General features: G+C 42.4%; 1 protein-coding gene across 1 annotated transcript in view; it reads right to left on the bottom strand.

Moving 5' to 3' along the window:
* PHLPP1 (PH domain and leucine rich repeat protein phosphatase 1) overlaps positions 1–15,984 on the bottom strand; it is a gene marked incomplete at its 5' end in the record, with an annotated part of 204,807 nt that overhangs the window by 94,380 nt on the left and 94,443 nt on the right. The window contains 2 exons of the mRNA XM_081096661.1: positions 3,550–3,675; positions 14,916–15,112. Coding sequence (XP_080952787.1) covers positions 3,550–3,675; positions 14,916–15,112 — 323 coding nt within the window. The remainder of the gene's footprint in view (positions 1–3,549; positions 3,676–14,915; positions 15,113–15,984) is intronic.

Raw genomic sequence — 15,984 nt, 5'->3', positions numbered from 1 at the left:
TTCCTATTGAGAGGTTTGGATAATCACAGAGTGAGAGCCTTATTGCAGACTAAAGGCCTGGTGCACAAAAATCAGCACTGTGGGGAGGGGGGTTCCTCAGCTCAGCCTGGGCCCTCTCGCAATCCGGGACCTCTCAGGAGATGTCCGCCTGCTGGCTTAGGCCCGTCACCCCTGGGGATAGGGCCTAAGCAAGCAGTCAGACATCCCTTTCGCAGTCTGGGGCTCTTGCAGTCCAGGAGCCCTTGCTCCTTACCACCCAATACAGTGGAGGAAGGACAGGCTCCTGCCACTATGCTCACCAGCCGTGAGCCCAGCTTCTGGCTGAGCAGTGCTCCCCCTGTGGGAGCGTCTGTCCCCTGGTGGTCATTTCATGTCATAGCGATCCGTCGTTCTGCCATTTGGTCGATTTGCATATTAGGTTTTTATTATATAGGATGCACTATCCTATTAGACCAGTGATCGGCAAACTGCGGCTCATGAGCCACATGAGGCTCTTTGGCCCCTTGAGTGTGGCTCTTCCACAAAATATCACATGCAGGCACGCATGTACACTGCAACTGAAACTACATGGCCCATGTGCAGAAGTCGGTATTCTGTGGAAGAACCACACTCAAGGGGCCAAAGAGCCCCATGTGGCTCACAAGTCACAGTTTGCCGACCTCTGTATTAGACCATGGAGATGGCATTTTGGCCAACCAGCAACAGAAACAAGCATTAACCCAGATTGTAAATAAGACATTTACAATCACCAGCAACAATTCAGAAATCAACATTTTCCACATCCTTTTAAGAGATATTTCATATCCTACCTCTTGTGCTTCACCTCTCTGCTGACTCTCCAGAAAGCCCTCTGAAGGTAAGAACTGCATTTTGCTACAGTATTAAAGGTGCAAATATAAAAAGTCTGATTATGCTATGATTTTTGCCTGATGCTACAATTTATCCAGTAATTCAAAGATCCCAGAAACCACTCTTTATTTCTCCATTTTCCTCACGCTCCTTATGTAATTCATCAGTAATCCTGTCGCTCAGTTTCCAAAACAAATCTATCGAAGTCTCTCCATTTCTACCCTCGCCTCCTGCCTCGTATACACCAAAAGAGCCTTTCATCGGTCAGGCCTCCCTGCTTCCATCCTTGCACCCTACACATCTCTTTTGCAAACAATAGCCAATGTCAGGTCGGTAACTTTCTGAAAGAAAATTCTTTAATGACCTGCCATTATGCCAATAATAAAATTCAGCCTTTTTACCCTGGTCTATAATATAAGACTCCTGGCCTTTCGGTCCCTCCTTCCAGTTTTAGAGTTTTCAACAGGATCTTCTCCCAAAGCTCCTTCCAGCAGATCTTCAATAATCAGATTCTTTTTTTTCATGGAAGTTTCCATTTAAAGTCCCCTCCTCAGAAGAGCTATTCCTCCTCTGTCATTCTTTGTCATATGACCTTGTAGTACAAAACTTCGATGATTTGATATTTTTTCTTTTGTCTGTTTACTTATTTATTGCCTGTCTCCCAATGTAAGCCCATCCAAGAGAGGGGAATTTATTTGTTCTTTGCTGTATCCCAATGCATAAAACACATACCTGACATATAGAATAAATACTTGCTGGCTTCTGAACAGTGACTTATCATTTGTGTGGATGTTTAATATACACACTATTAAACTCAATACCTATTAATCTTTTTGTTATTATTATTTAAATCAAAACAATCTGTCTTTCATAAGGTTGATAATTTACATATACTTTTATTTACATCCTTATTCATGTTTAAGAAATTATGCCTCTGATTTGTTCCAAAAAGAATGTGAAGCAGCTGCCTATTACACTGCATTTAGTGTGAAAGATCAAACTACCTCTATGTAGGACATTCTATAAAATACCTGACCAGTACTCCTCAAAACCATCAAAGTCATGAAAACACAAAGACTGAAAAACTGTCCCAGACCAGGGAGACAAAGGAGACATGACAACCAAATGCCATGTGGTACCCTGGGTTAGATGCTGGGACAAGAGAAGAATGGAAAAACTAGTGAAATCTAAATACATTCCAGAGTTTAGTTAAGAGAAATGGACTCATGTTGCTTTCTCAGATTTGATAAATGCACTGTATGTTTGCGAAACTGGGTGAAAGGTATGTGGAAACTCTCTGTACTATCTTTGAGGCTTTTCTGTAAACAGAAATTTATTCCAAAATAAAAAGTTTATATTAAAAAATCGACAACTCCACGTACAAAAAAATATACTGTACTTTGACCATAATTTTGCATAGTCAAAACTATGGTCAAAAGCAGAGTGTGGGCCATTGACTTACTGCCTATACAAGCACTTAAATATAAAAGCACAATATTATTTAACTCTTATTCACATTTGCCACCACAAGAGTAATTTCAAAACAATCAGACAGATGTGCTTTTTGCCTCTAATATCACCTTAGTCCTACATGCAGATCGGAAGAAGACATGCCATCCTTCCCCTCTTCTCTAATGTGGGTGCTACCCTGTCATTTAGAACTTCCATCTGCCTACCAGGTTGTCAGACTCTTCCAAGTCCTATCAACCTAAACTCTGCCCACTGCTTCTTCTCTAAAAGGAGCAGAAACCACTATTTCTAAGGGTATCACATCATCAGAGAATGTCTTAAATTGATCATTCAAATGCAACTAGTATTTCAAAAAGACTTCCTAAACATTATTCTCTAATTTTCTGTTAAGCATTTTACAAAGTTATTCCCTATTCATTCACTTGACAAATAATTACCATCAAACTGCAGTCTGAATCATACTGAACTTGGATAACAAATTAGATTATAAATTCAAAACTATGAAAGCAAATTCCATGGTCATGCTTTTGTACCCTAGAGAGGTTTCATCATTTCATAAATACACCCAAAACCAAGAGCCAAAGCACTATATTTCATCCATTTTACACATAATTCGATAAATGTGATATAAAAACATCCTCACACACAGTACCTTATAATCCTAGCATTTATTTACCTTATTTATCATGCTATTCTGGTTTCCATTTCACACAAAGTATATTGTTTCATGGGTCATGGTAATCTTTTTTTAGGGGACTACCAGTATATAAAATCGTCAATTAATATGAGGAAAAAAAATTAAACCATTCAAAAGGCAGAAGTTGAAAAAGGGAGATGATATAAGATTAGACTCTTACAAGAAAAAATAGTCAGAGGACGAGGGGAAATTTGTGACAATTTTCTGCGTATTTTGTGGTTTTGCAGCTGTCTTCCCTGGGCCAGTCTTTTAAATAGTCTCAACCTCATGTTTCTCATCTATGACATTAATATAGTGATGCCAACCTACCCACTAAATTCTTTTTAAAAGTATAAACAAAACCTGGCAAACAGAACACACTTTTTAAAAGCTACTTTTCAGCCCAAATGAGCTTTTAAAAAATGAAAAATTGCCAATTACTAGAAGTATATGAAAAAAAAAATTAATGTATTTTGGAGCTGGTTAAAGCTGAAAGAAAGCAACTCTTTCATCAAAGAGAAGCTGAACAGAAGAATTCTTGGGTAAGTGCTTACCTTAGAGACTTGTCGAAGCCACCTTAAATACTCTGTGAATGTATCAAAACAAATGTAGTAAGTCTGGCTTTGGGGTCCAGAGGAGCTAAATGCTAAGCAGTGCTGGTGCTTTTTCACTTCTTCTACCTATAAAAACAAAGAAACAAAAACAAGTAAGAAAGCAGGATCATCTACATTTCTTTAACTATGCCTTAATAAGCGAGCCTGCACAAATTTGTATCTTCCCCTCTATATATATATATTTCTCCTATTATTTTAACCTGTGTCTGATAAACCAATTTGAGTAACAAGTAAACCAAAAAAGGGGACTTTTATCTCCATTAGATTTCCCCACAATAGTGACATTCTTTTTCCTGTTTAAAACTGGAATAGACTCCCTCTTTCTTATCTTTCTATATTCTCACAATAGGATGTTGGGGTTCTTAGTTCCTCTTGGAAGGATTTTTACTTAAGAATTTTTACTTTGGGTGGATTTTTACTTAAAGAACTTTTATATTACTCTGAATTACAACCTTTTTACTCTGAATTACAACCTTTTGTATTACCCTGAATTATAACTTTTCAGGCATGTTAAGTTTTTTTTTTATTTAATGTGAAATTCACCTAAAATAAAACCTTACCGTGACAAACTTTCAAATTCCTAATAATGCAGTGATATAGTCAAATCAAATTTCCAATCAAGTTTCTGAAACAATTTTTAGAAAAATATGTTTTACCACCACTAAATTATGCATATTTTTTAAATTATTTTTTTTATTTAAGTACAGTTCATATGCAATCTTACATTAGTTACATTCATTTCAGATGTACGATATAGTGATTGGAATTTTTATACCTTACAATGTGATCACCCCACTAATGCTAGTAACAATCTGTCACCATGTAAACTTAAAATTTTTTAAACCTCTCAAAATACCAGGTTTTATGGTTGAGTTCTACCAAAGTTATAAGAAACAGATCATTCCCAACTTGTGCAAACTCATCCACCAAACAAAAAATGAAGAAACCCCAACCTATTCTAATAAGGCCACTATAACAAAAAACAGATCAGGACATAAAAGAAGGGAAAATTGCAAGCCAATCTCAGTCATGAACACTTATCTCGAACAAAATATTGCATCAGAATTCAGTAATAAAGAAAAAAAATCAAGAACAAGTTAGAATTAGCTCAGGAAAGGAAAGATGTTTCAGCATTATTATTGGAACTATAGAATTATTAATCACATGAATAGATTAAAGAAGAACATCCTATGATTATGCCCACAGTTGCAGAAAAAAAAGCATGTGATAACATTCACTAACCAGTCATCATTCATAATAAAAACTCTTAGCAAACTAAGAACACAAATAATTCCCTTGAGCTGACAAAGGGTATTTATTTAAGTCCTATTACCCTAAACTCTGTCCTAAACATCTAAGGCAAACTTCAATGTTAATATCAATCTCTTTAAAATCATTGATTAGACAAGTATCTACTGCTTCTTTTCAATACCACACTAGAGTTTTGGCCATTACAATAAGACAAAGAAATGTATTAAGGAAGAAATAAAATTGTCATTATTTAGATATGCCATTACTAGCTACATAGTAAACTCCAAAGAATCTATAAACATCATATTAGAACAAATAAGAAAATGTAGCAAGGTGGCTGGATATAAGACAACACTAAAAAACAAACTATATTTCTAAACACTACAGAAAAAAAAATTTTTTTATAACATTTAAACTAATCCTTATTGACAGAAATCAGGCCAGTGGTTCTTGGGGATGGGGAGAAGTGAGAGGAAAAAGGTGGAAGGGAAGGGGTGCAAAGGAACACAAGAAAACTTGTGGAGGTGATATGATCACTATCTTGATTGTGGTGACGGTTGTACATAGCTATCAAATTGCAATCATGGGAATATACAATTATAAAATGGTTATCAAAATGTGCATTTATTGTATGTTAATTATACCTCAGTGAAGTTTGGTGAAGCTATAGAGAAACGAGAACACTTGTACAATGATGTGAGTGTAAAATGGCACAATAACTATGAAAAATAATTTGCCATCACTTTGTAAAAGTAAATATACATATGCTCTATATCCCAATAACTGCACTAAGTATGTGTCCAAGAGCAATATTTCTCAAGAAAGGAGGTCAAAATTCCAATAGTAACCAGCTTATTTTTTAGTTTTGTCTTACATCCAGTCACTTTGCTAAATTATAGTAACCTATAAGAATTATGGATTGAGCAGTTCTTCATTGTACATTGTGAGGGACTAATACTTTGCCTGACATTTTACTCTCTAAGTCCCTGCCCTGTATGTGCCAATAGAGTACCCTGATAGCTAAGATATTGATATTAACCATATACTCATCTATTTCTCCATTTCCCAGACCCTTTGCAATTAAGGTGGAGTCATGTGACTAGTTCTGGCAAATGAGATGTGGACAGAAGTGGCATGTGTCACTTTTGCAGCCAAATACACATGAGCTGGTTAATGACCCTTCAGTTACCCCTTTCCCTGCCTAAGCAACAAAGGAAAGCCTCATGTTCTAAATGTTATAAGAGAGCAGAGCCTCCATCAGGCTGGGTCCCTATACAATTATGTAAAAAAAAAAGAAATCCCCACCAATCCACAATGGACATATGGTGTGAGTGAGAAATAACTGCTATGATAAGTCCCTGAGATGTGGGGGGTTTTGTTACCAGCACATAGCTTAGCTTACATCCTTGATAAGGCTGACTGTTTAATCATTTGACAATTAAAACACACGCACATATTACCAAATGTCCCCTTCAAGCACAGTAATCTACTTGGGAACTACTGCCCTAGAAACACTACTTGCATACTAGGAGGCATATAAACATAAGACTATTTCAGCAGCATTATTTATAATAATGAAAAACTAGAAGCAACCCAAATGTCCATCAACAGAAAAATTTATTCAGAAATTATGGTAATTTAGAACATTTACAGTGTGGAATATTGTACCGAAATAAAAACCACATATAGCAAGCAACATAGACTCTCATTATAAAACTTAATACTGAGTGAAAAAACTTCACTCACAGAAGACCACACACAGTACAATTCCATTCTTATTCAGAGCAAAACCTAGCACAACATAGTTACATGATAAAACTTATTTAAGAAAATGATGAATACATAGGCTAGGACAGTGGATACCTGATGTGGAGACAATGGAACAGATGTAAAGAGAAACAAGTAGATGGGATTAGCCAAAGAATATATATGCATAACCCATATAAACAGACAACACAACAGTGTGGTAATGGCCAGAGGAAAATGGGGGGAGGGGTAGAGGGACTGGGTGGAGGTAGGCAAAAGGGGGAAAAATGGGGACATCTGTAATAGTATCCTATCTAATAACAGACAAACATGGTAATTGACTGTACCTTCGCTATGCCTCCCAATGGCTAATCAGTGTGATATGCAAATTAACCACCAGAAAATGGCGGATAATTTGCATATTGCAGGCAGGGCAGGACAATGCGAGCCACCAGCGCGAGTCGCCATCCAGGCCCCCGTGTGCGACCCCAGAAGCTCCAGAAGCTACCTGATATGGCAGTAACTCTATCAGTAAGCACTCTGAAAGTCAGTGGCATAAATGCACCAATTAAAAGACAGATTATGAGGATGAATCAAAAACAAAACCCACTTTAAATATAAAGACACATATAGATTAAAAGTAAATGAATTAAGCTGCAGCCTGTTTTGCTCAGTGGATAGAGCATTAGCCTGTGGACTGAAGGGTCCCAGGTTCGATTCCAGTCAAGGGCATGTACCTCAGTTGCTGGCTTGATCCCCAGTCCCTATCAGTGCATGTGCAGGAGGCAACCAATCAATGTGTCTCTCCCTTTCCCTTCACTCTCTCTAAAATTCAATGGAAAAATATCCTTGGGTGAAGATTAACAAAAACAAAGTAAATGGATTAAGTAACTAACATTAAAGAGATTATAAGAAAAATATATTCCAAATTTTGTTAGTAGTATAATGGTTATGTTTAAATTATTAACACCTAAGAAATTGGGTGAAGAGTATATATAATATGCTGTAGTATTTTATAGGTTTTTTTTACATGTATGAGATTATTTCAAATTAAAATATTAAAAAATTAAAAAGTAATAAATTAATTGAAATGTAGCTGCATTGCATGAAAAATCTCCTAAGTGCTTCTAGCATAATTTATTAAATTGTGCTAAAATTTACAAGGGTTCAATTAAAAAATATCTTAATTCTAAATGATATAATAGAAAATATGTAATAGTGCAGTTATAAGCACTTATCTGAAAACAAAAATTTAAAGAAGTGAATTTAAAGAAGGGATTAGCCAAAGAAAATATATGCACAACCCACGGACACAGACAACAGTATGGTGATGACCAGAGAGAAGTAGGGGGGGGGGGGGGCAAGAGCTGGGTAGAGGGGGCAAAAGGGGGGAAATAGGGACATCCTATATAATAATAATAAAAGGCTAATATGCAAATTGATTGAACAGCAGAATGACCGGTTGCTATGATGCGCACTGGCCACTAGGGGGCAGACGCTCAATGCAGGAGCTGCCCCCTGGTGGTCAGTGCACTTCCACATGGGGAGTGACACTCAGCCAGAAGCTGGCTCATGGCTGGCCAACGCAGAGGTGGTGGCAGGAACCTCTCCCACCTCCGTGGCAGCACTAAGAATGTCCAACTAATGGTTTAGACCAGATCCCTTGGGGGCCTAAGCTTTTAGTCGGACAGGTGGATATCCTCCAAGGGCTCCTAGACTACAAATGGGCGCAGGCTGGGCTGAGGGACCCGCCCCAAGTGCACAAATTTTTGTGTACTGGGCCTCTAGTAAACAATAAAATAAACTCTAGCCCTGCCCAGTGTTGTTCAGTGGTAAAAAGGATCATGGATTTGATTTCCTGTCAAGGGCACATACCTCGATTGCATGCTTCACCCTTAGCCCATGTCAGGGTGCGTGTGAGAGGCAACCAATCGATGTTTCTATCTCTCTCTCTCTCTCTCTCTCCCTCCCTCCCTCCCTCCCTCCCTCTTCCCACCCTCCTCCCTCCCTCCCACTCTCTCTAAAAATCAATGGAAGAATATCCTTGGGTGAGGGTAAATAAATAAATAAATAATAAAGTAAAAAAAAAACGAGAACACAGTAGAAACACTGGTATTGATTCTGCTACTTTTCGTGAGTAGTAAGTTAACAAGTATTCAATTTATTATCCATAATTTAGCAAATATTAAATAAAATGCATATAAAAATATATTAAATTCCTAAGAACAAATTAAATATAACATAGTTGTTCAAGGAATAAAAACTTCTCTACTACACAAATACTCTTTTTCATCAATTAAATTCAGAGAGCTTCATTTTACTTCACATTTGGAATTCTAATTGAAAATGCAAACAATCATGCTCAAGTGTATGCCAAATTTGATTATTACAACAATTATGTCTAGGTTATGGCCAATGTATGTAACACTCATTACAAGCTATCCTATCTAATAAAAGAGAAACGTGGTAATTAGCCATATGTCCGCTACCCTTCCCATTGGCTAATCAGGGCAATATGCAAATTAACTGCCAGCCAAGATGGCGGCCGGCAGCCAGGCAGCTTGAAGCAAACATGAGGCTGGATTGCTTCAGTGATGGAGGACTCCAACGTTCCCCGCCTGCCACTGCCCGGCCTCTGAGCTTGCAGTTTGAAACACTGTTACAAATATAGAATCTAAACAAACCCCAAAAACCTGCTTTCAGCCAGCTGGGATCTCAGAGCTGGAGTTGAAACAGTCTTTTGATTATAGAACCCAAACAAACCAGATACCTGCTTTCAGCAGCCGAAGCCTCAGAGCTGGAGCCAAGCCTCAGAGCTAAAGCTGGCCCAGAATTAAAAAAGAAAAAGAAAAAAAGGAGCGGTTGGGAGCTTCAGTCACCCGCCAGCCTGAAAACAGCCCTCAGCCCCTCACCCAGACAGGCCAGGCACCCCAGTGGGGACCCTGAAGGGGGTGTGACCAGCTGCAAACAGCCATCAGCCCCTCACCCAGGCTGGCCAGGCACCCAAGCGGGACCCCCACCCTGATCCAGGACACCCTTCAGGGCAAACCAGCCGGCCCCCACCCGTGCACCAGGCCTCTATCCTATATAGTAAAAGGGTAATATGCCTCCCAGCACAGGGATCAGTGGAGTCGCGAGGCCTCCTGGCACCGGGATCAGCGAGACAGGGGGCAGTGCCCAAACCCCCTGATCGCCCTGCGGCTCTGTGTGTGACAGGGGGCGGGGCCACAACCTCCCTATCCGCCCTGCTCTGTTCGTGACAGGGGAAGGCACTCCAACCCCTGATCAGCCCTGCTCTGTGCTTGATAGGGGGGAGCTCCCCAACCCCCTGATCGCCCTGCGGCTCTGTGTGTGACAGGGTGCGGCACCCCAACACCCCCCCCCCCAACGGGCCCTGCTCTGTGTGTGACGGGGTAGAGCCATAACCTCCCCATCGGCCTTGCCCTGAGTGTGACAGGGTGCGGCGCCCCAACCCCCTGATCCGCCCTGCTGTGTGTTACAGGGGGCGGTGCCCCAACTCCCCTATTGGCCCTACTCTGTGACAGTGGGAGCTCCTCAACCCCCTGATGGGCCCTACTCTGTGAGTTACAGGGGGGTGCTCCCCAACCCCCTGATCAACCCTGCTCTGTGCGTGACAGGGTATGGAGCCCCAACCCCCCTGATGGGCCCTGCTCTGTGAGTGACAGGGTATGGAGCCCCAACCCTCCTGATGGGCCCTGCTCTGTGAGTGACAGGTGGGAGTGCCCCAACACCCTGACTGGCCCTGCTCTGTGAGTGACGGGGTGGCGCCGCAACCTCCCCATCGACCCTGCCTTGAGTGTGACGGGGCAGGGCCCCAACCCCCCAATCGGCCCTACCCTGAGCGTGACTGAGGGTGGCATTGCAACCTCCCCATCCGCCCTGCTCTGTGCATGACAGGGGGCGGTGCCCCAACTCCCCAATCGGCCCTGCTCTGAGCCCGACCAGGGGCTGCACCTAGGGATTGGGCCTGCCCTCTGCTACCCGGGAACAGGCCTAAGCCAGCAGGTCGTTATCTCCCAAGGGGTCCCAGACTGCAAGAGGGCACAGGCCGGGCTGAGGGACCCCCCTCCCCGCTCGAGTGCACAAATTTTTGTGCACCGGGCCTCTAGTCCTACTTAATAAAACCCTAATATGCAAATCAATCAGAGCAATTAACGGCAGAATGACCAGTTACTATGATGCACACTTACCACCAGGGGGCAGACGCTCACCACAGTTGCTGCTCCTGAGTTGAGTGTCTACCCTCACCCCCCCCCCCCCCAAGAGGGAGGCAACCAATGGCGGCAATTAGAGGGAGGCCAGCCAGCCAGGGGAGCCAGCAGGGGCCCTCTGATCACCCCGCCTGCCAGTCGCCCCACAGATCGGTCCTGATTGTTGGCCAGGCCTAGGGACCCTACCCTATATATTGGGAACAGTCTCTTAGATTTAAAAATTAAAACCTGACAAGGCTACTCTAACACTGAAAATACAGGATGATGCAGCGATGACATGCATGGACTCTGGCTTGTAAATTTTATGGTCAGCCCTGATTCTGACACTTATAACTGTGTGACAAAGCCAATTACTTCTCTTTGCTTCAGTTTTCCACCCATAAGATGGGAGAAATGGTACTACTGCCTCAGAAAGATCATGTTATATACTACTTTTTATAATCAGGGCAAGAAAATGTAGCTGCCCATACAATAGCAAGATGCCTTTCACCTGCATGAAAAGTATGGTCACTGGTGCATGCAGCGGCAGTCGGACATCCCCCGAGGGTGCAGGCCAGCTGAAGGACCCTCCCCGACCATGCACGAATTTCATGCACCGGGTCTCTAGTCTTTATATAAATTTTAAAAATTAAATTAAAAAACCTTTCCATTTACTCTTTGTTTTTCCTTTAAGAACACCACTGAATAAAAAAAGGAAGAGGGTATTATTTTTCATAACTTGGTCATTGGGTTTTAAAAGACTTAAGTTTTTCAACATACTCAATTATTTTTAAAGGCATAGTGCAAAACAGGTTTTACAAGGTTTGTCTGTGAGAAAAAAAAAGCTATTAACTTTCAATTCACTCAATGGTAGAAGTACATCCAATAACAGGTCTGGGAAACAGGACAAGAGTCTAGCTCTGAATGAAAATGCTAATTATAATTGAATCTTCTGACCTTATCTGAACATTCCACTGCTTTCCTGACTCTGCTTCTCTGAGCACAATAATCTTTATGACCATCTCCTTCATATGTCAATAGATTTTTTTACTCTTCAAGTTCATTCATAATGGCTACCTCCTTCACCACAAAATTCCGATTCCCCACACAAAATGCAGTATTCCTACCACTAATCTTCCATACTACTTTTTCACCTCTCCTAGAGCAGATATTGTTATGTCATCCTCATCTCTGGGGAGTAAACTATAAGCTATTCAAAGCAGGGATGGTAACTTATACATCTTGGTATTTCTGGGACACCAATCAAAGTGGCTTCCCTACAGAGTATCTACACTAATAAAAGAGAAACATGCAAATTGGTCATCACTCCACTACACCCACCAGTCAATCAGGATGAGTATGCAAATTAACCCAACAAAGATGGTGATGCCCATAGCAGCCAGGCGGTGCTTGGGGCTGCTGGGGGGCGGATGGGAGACACAAACACACAGGGAGGCCAGCATCCAGCAGCCCCAAGGCCCGCCACCACGGTGATGAGGCTGCTAGGGGCCAGATCGGAGACACAAACTTGCAGGGGAGCCCGGCACCCAGCAGCCCCAAGCCCTGCCATCGCAGGGCTGGGGCTGTTGGGGGGATCAGAGACACAAACCCGCAGGACTGGCACCCAGTAGCCCCGCACCCAGCAGACCCAAGGCCAGCCACTGCGGGGCTGGGGCTGCTGGGGGCCGGATCAGAGACACAAACCCGCAAGGGGGCCCTGCAACCAGCAGCACCAAGGCCAGCCACCACGGTGCTGGGGCTGCTGGGGGGATCAGAAATACAAACCCGCAGGACTGGCACTCAGCAGCCCCAAGCCCCTCTGCTGCAGTGCTGGGGCTGCTGGGGCCAGATCAGAGACACAAACCCACAGGGGCGCCCTGCCATCTCGGTGTTGGGGATGCTGGGGGCTGGATCAGAGACACAAACCCACAGGGGGGCCCCCGCCACCTCGGTGCTAGGGTTGCTGGGGGCCAAATCAGAGACACAAACCCACAGGGGCCAGGCAGAGGTGGTTAGAGGCAATCAGGCAATCAGGGGAGAGCAGTTAAAGGGATCAGGCCGGCAGGCAGGTGAGCGGTTAGGAGCCAGAGGTCCTGAGGGGTCCCAGATTGGAGAGGGTGCAGGCCAAGCTGAGTGGACCCCCTTCCCATGCACAAATTTCGTGCACCAGGCCTCTAGTCCTATCTAGTAACGAGGGAATATGCTAACTGACCCTCACACCGTCACAAAGATGGCAGCGCCCACAGCCAATAAGGAGGGAATATGCTAATTGACTGCCACACCCTCAAAGATGGCGGCACCCACAGCCACAAGATGGCAGCGCCCAGTCCCCTCAGCCTCACCAGGGTGGCAGCCCCACTCTGCGCACCTGCCTCCGGAGTCCCCCAGTTCCTTCAGCCCCCCAGCCACACAGGGCCAGGCCAAGGCGTAGGCAAGCCTCAGATGGTGGCTGCCCAGCCGCCCAGGGCCACCCAAAGCTTAGGTAACCAGGGCCGGCCAAGGCTTGTGCTGCCGGCAGTGGCAGCAGCAGAGGTGTGATGGGGCAATGCCTTCCCCTGATCGCCGGGTCACCTCCCACCCCTGAGGGCTCCTGGACTGTGAGAGGGGGCAGGCCAGGCTGAGAGACACCCCCCCTCCAGTGCATGAATTTTCATGCACCGGGCCTCTAGTATTTAATAAATAATTACATTAAATTTGCCTATACAAATCCTTAACATCATACAGAAGAGACTGTTGACCTAACGGGGTATCAAGCATTAAATATGCATTTTTAATGATGACCTATGGGAGTAATAACATTGACTAAATTTTCAGTAATTCATCCAAAGGACAAAATCTTCAGCAATAAAATATCACTAATTCTTCAATGTTTAGACAAAAGTTAAGACGCAATGGTTTCAAATAGATGACTGAAATATATCTTGCAGCCTGGCCAAATTTTATTTTTTTAAATGATCAAGTACTATTCGTCTTCTTAGGACTAGAATGTATAATAGCAGAGGGGGATAAAAACTGACATGGGCTATATACTCATAAAGAAAAACTAGTATAAACTTATTAATGAAAAATTAACTTGCTACATAGCAGGGGAACAGCAAACCATTTATTACTGCACACATCCAGTTTTACCTGCTTCATTTCTAATCCCTGGAACTAGCAGATCAAATCTGCCAAACAAAAAAAGTTCACTTTGACAAAAGTTGGTTTCTTATTTTTCCTCTATATTCTCCACACGTCACCTTCTTTCCCATGCCCATTTTTGGGGGGGGGGGGGATGGTAAAGAAAATATTTCTTTAATATGCCCCCAATTTCCAAAAATCCATTTCTTCATCCAAATTTGCCTTCCCATCTACTAACAGATTATCATATCATTTAAAAATCAGGAAATACATAGAATTTGGTAACGATATCCCTACCAACACTTGTAGTTTATGAATAAATCTGGCAAAAAAAAGAATGTAACATTTCCCCAAGCAATCTAGTTATTTTTATTTTACAAAACATATGAATAAAATAGTTAACATACCCAAAGAAAAGCAGCCCGTAAGTGTTAGAAATATCTATCAGCTGTATTACAGGTTTTCTCCAAAATGATTAACATTTCAAGTTCAGAAATGTGGCTACCTATGGTGATAAACTAAAAATGTTAATCCCACTGGTCTCTAAACACGAAGGGTATGGCACAGTGGGATTAAAGATTCCACCTAGAGTCTAACCTTCATTAAGCATGGACATAAAGGGTCACTTGTGATATACTACAAAACACATGCTCAAGATATCAAAAGCTGTTTCCTTATAAGTAATAACTTTTCATCTACACCCTACTATAGCACTGAAATTCCAGTTTCTCTATTTTCTGTCCTGTAGGTAAGATGCATTACTACTGAAGCAAGGACCCACAGCCTCATTTGAGGTAATGGCTTCGTTATTTTCCGCAACTCCACCGGCCAACAATGCCCACTGATGGAGTACAACAGGAACTGAATAAGACCTTAGATGAGTCAAAAACCATCCACCCATTATTACAGAAATGGCTTAAAGTAAGCTCCTTCATGTCGCTGGGAAACCTGCTAGTTTTCTGTTTGTTTTAAACTTACTTTGCCACCAATCAGTGGTAGAACATGCATCTTTCCAGTCAAGCTGTCTTTCACAGATGATACTATTAGACAGGTCCCACACAGGATGACTTGGCGTCTGGTCCATCGGTTCACTGGCAATTGCATTTTGCCTTTCCGGACATTATACATTCCTGAGAGCTGAATCCGTTCAGAGCTACAGGTGCTGTGAGGTTTTCCTGGAACAAGTGCAAACAAACAGTTTAGTCTTAAAAAAAAATAAGCCTTCTTCTATTCATAAATTACTTGGACAACATAGAATAATTATAGGGGGGAAATCTAATTTGTAAGTGAGAGAATCTGAAACCTGAAGTTAGGCAATTATGTAAGAACTACCACATCTCCTCAACATGTACATGTCAATATTAGGTGAAGAAGAGCTCTTTCCTTAAAAGCTTAGGGAAAGAATCCCCTGTAGTAACCCAAGTTTTATTTTCTTCTATATTCTTCACAGTTTAATTTTACATTAAAAAAGGAGGTGACTTCATATTTTTATGAATGGCTAGAGTTAAAATATTACAGGCTGAAGATAGGAAAATAACATTCAACATCTAGCATTAAATGAAATAATTAGTTTTAATGAAATTAACTTCTGATATTCTTCCTTCTACAATTAATGTATACAGGGTGGGGCAAAAGTAGGTTTACAGTTGTTCCTGTGGAAAATCTACACTAATAAAAGAGAAAAATGGTAATTGGCGTACGGCGATACCTTTTTCATTGGCTAATCAGGGCTATATGCAAATTAACTGCCAACAAGATGGTGGATATGTAGGCACAATGCAGGGAGGCGAAAGGGAAAGCAGGAAGAAGCCCCCTGCCACTGACAGTGATCGGAAACCCAGGGGGGAGCTAAGAGCTGGGGGGCAGGGCAAAGGCGGCCCTGGGGTCGCCTTTGCCCTGCCCCCCAGCCATGATGGGAGAATCAGGCGCCTTTGCCGCCCTGGCCAATGATAGCAGGAAGTAGGGGTGGAGCCAGCGATGGGAGCTGGGCACGGTCGAAGCTGGCAGTCCTAGGAGCTAGGGGTCCCTTGCCTGGGCCTAAAGCGAA

The sequence above is a fragment of the Myotis nattereri genome, assembly GCF_964212035.1.
Source record: "Myotis nattereri genome assembly, chromosome: 8".
In the NCBI taxonomy this organism is placed as follows: Eukaryota; Metazoa; Chordata; class Mammalia; order Chiroptera; family Vespertilionidae; genus Myotis; species Myotis nattereri.
Note: the sequence above shows the minus strand (reverse complement) of the source record. Positions and strands in the feature narration are given on the sequence as shown.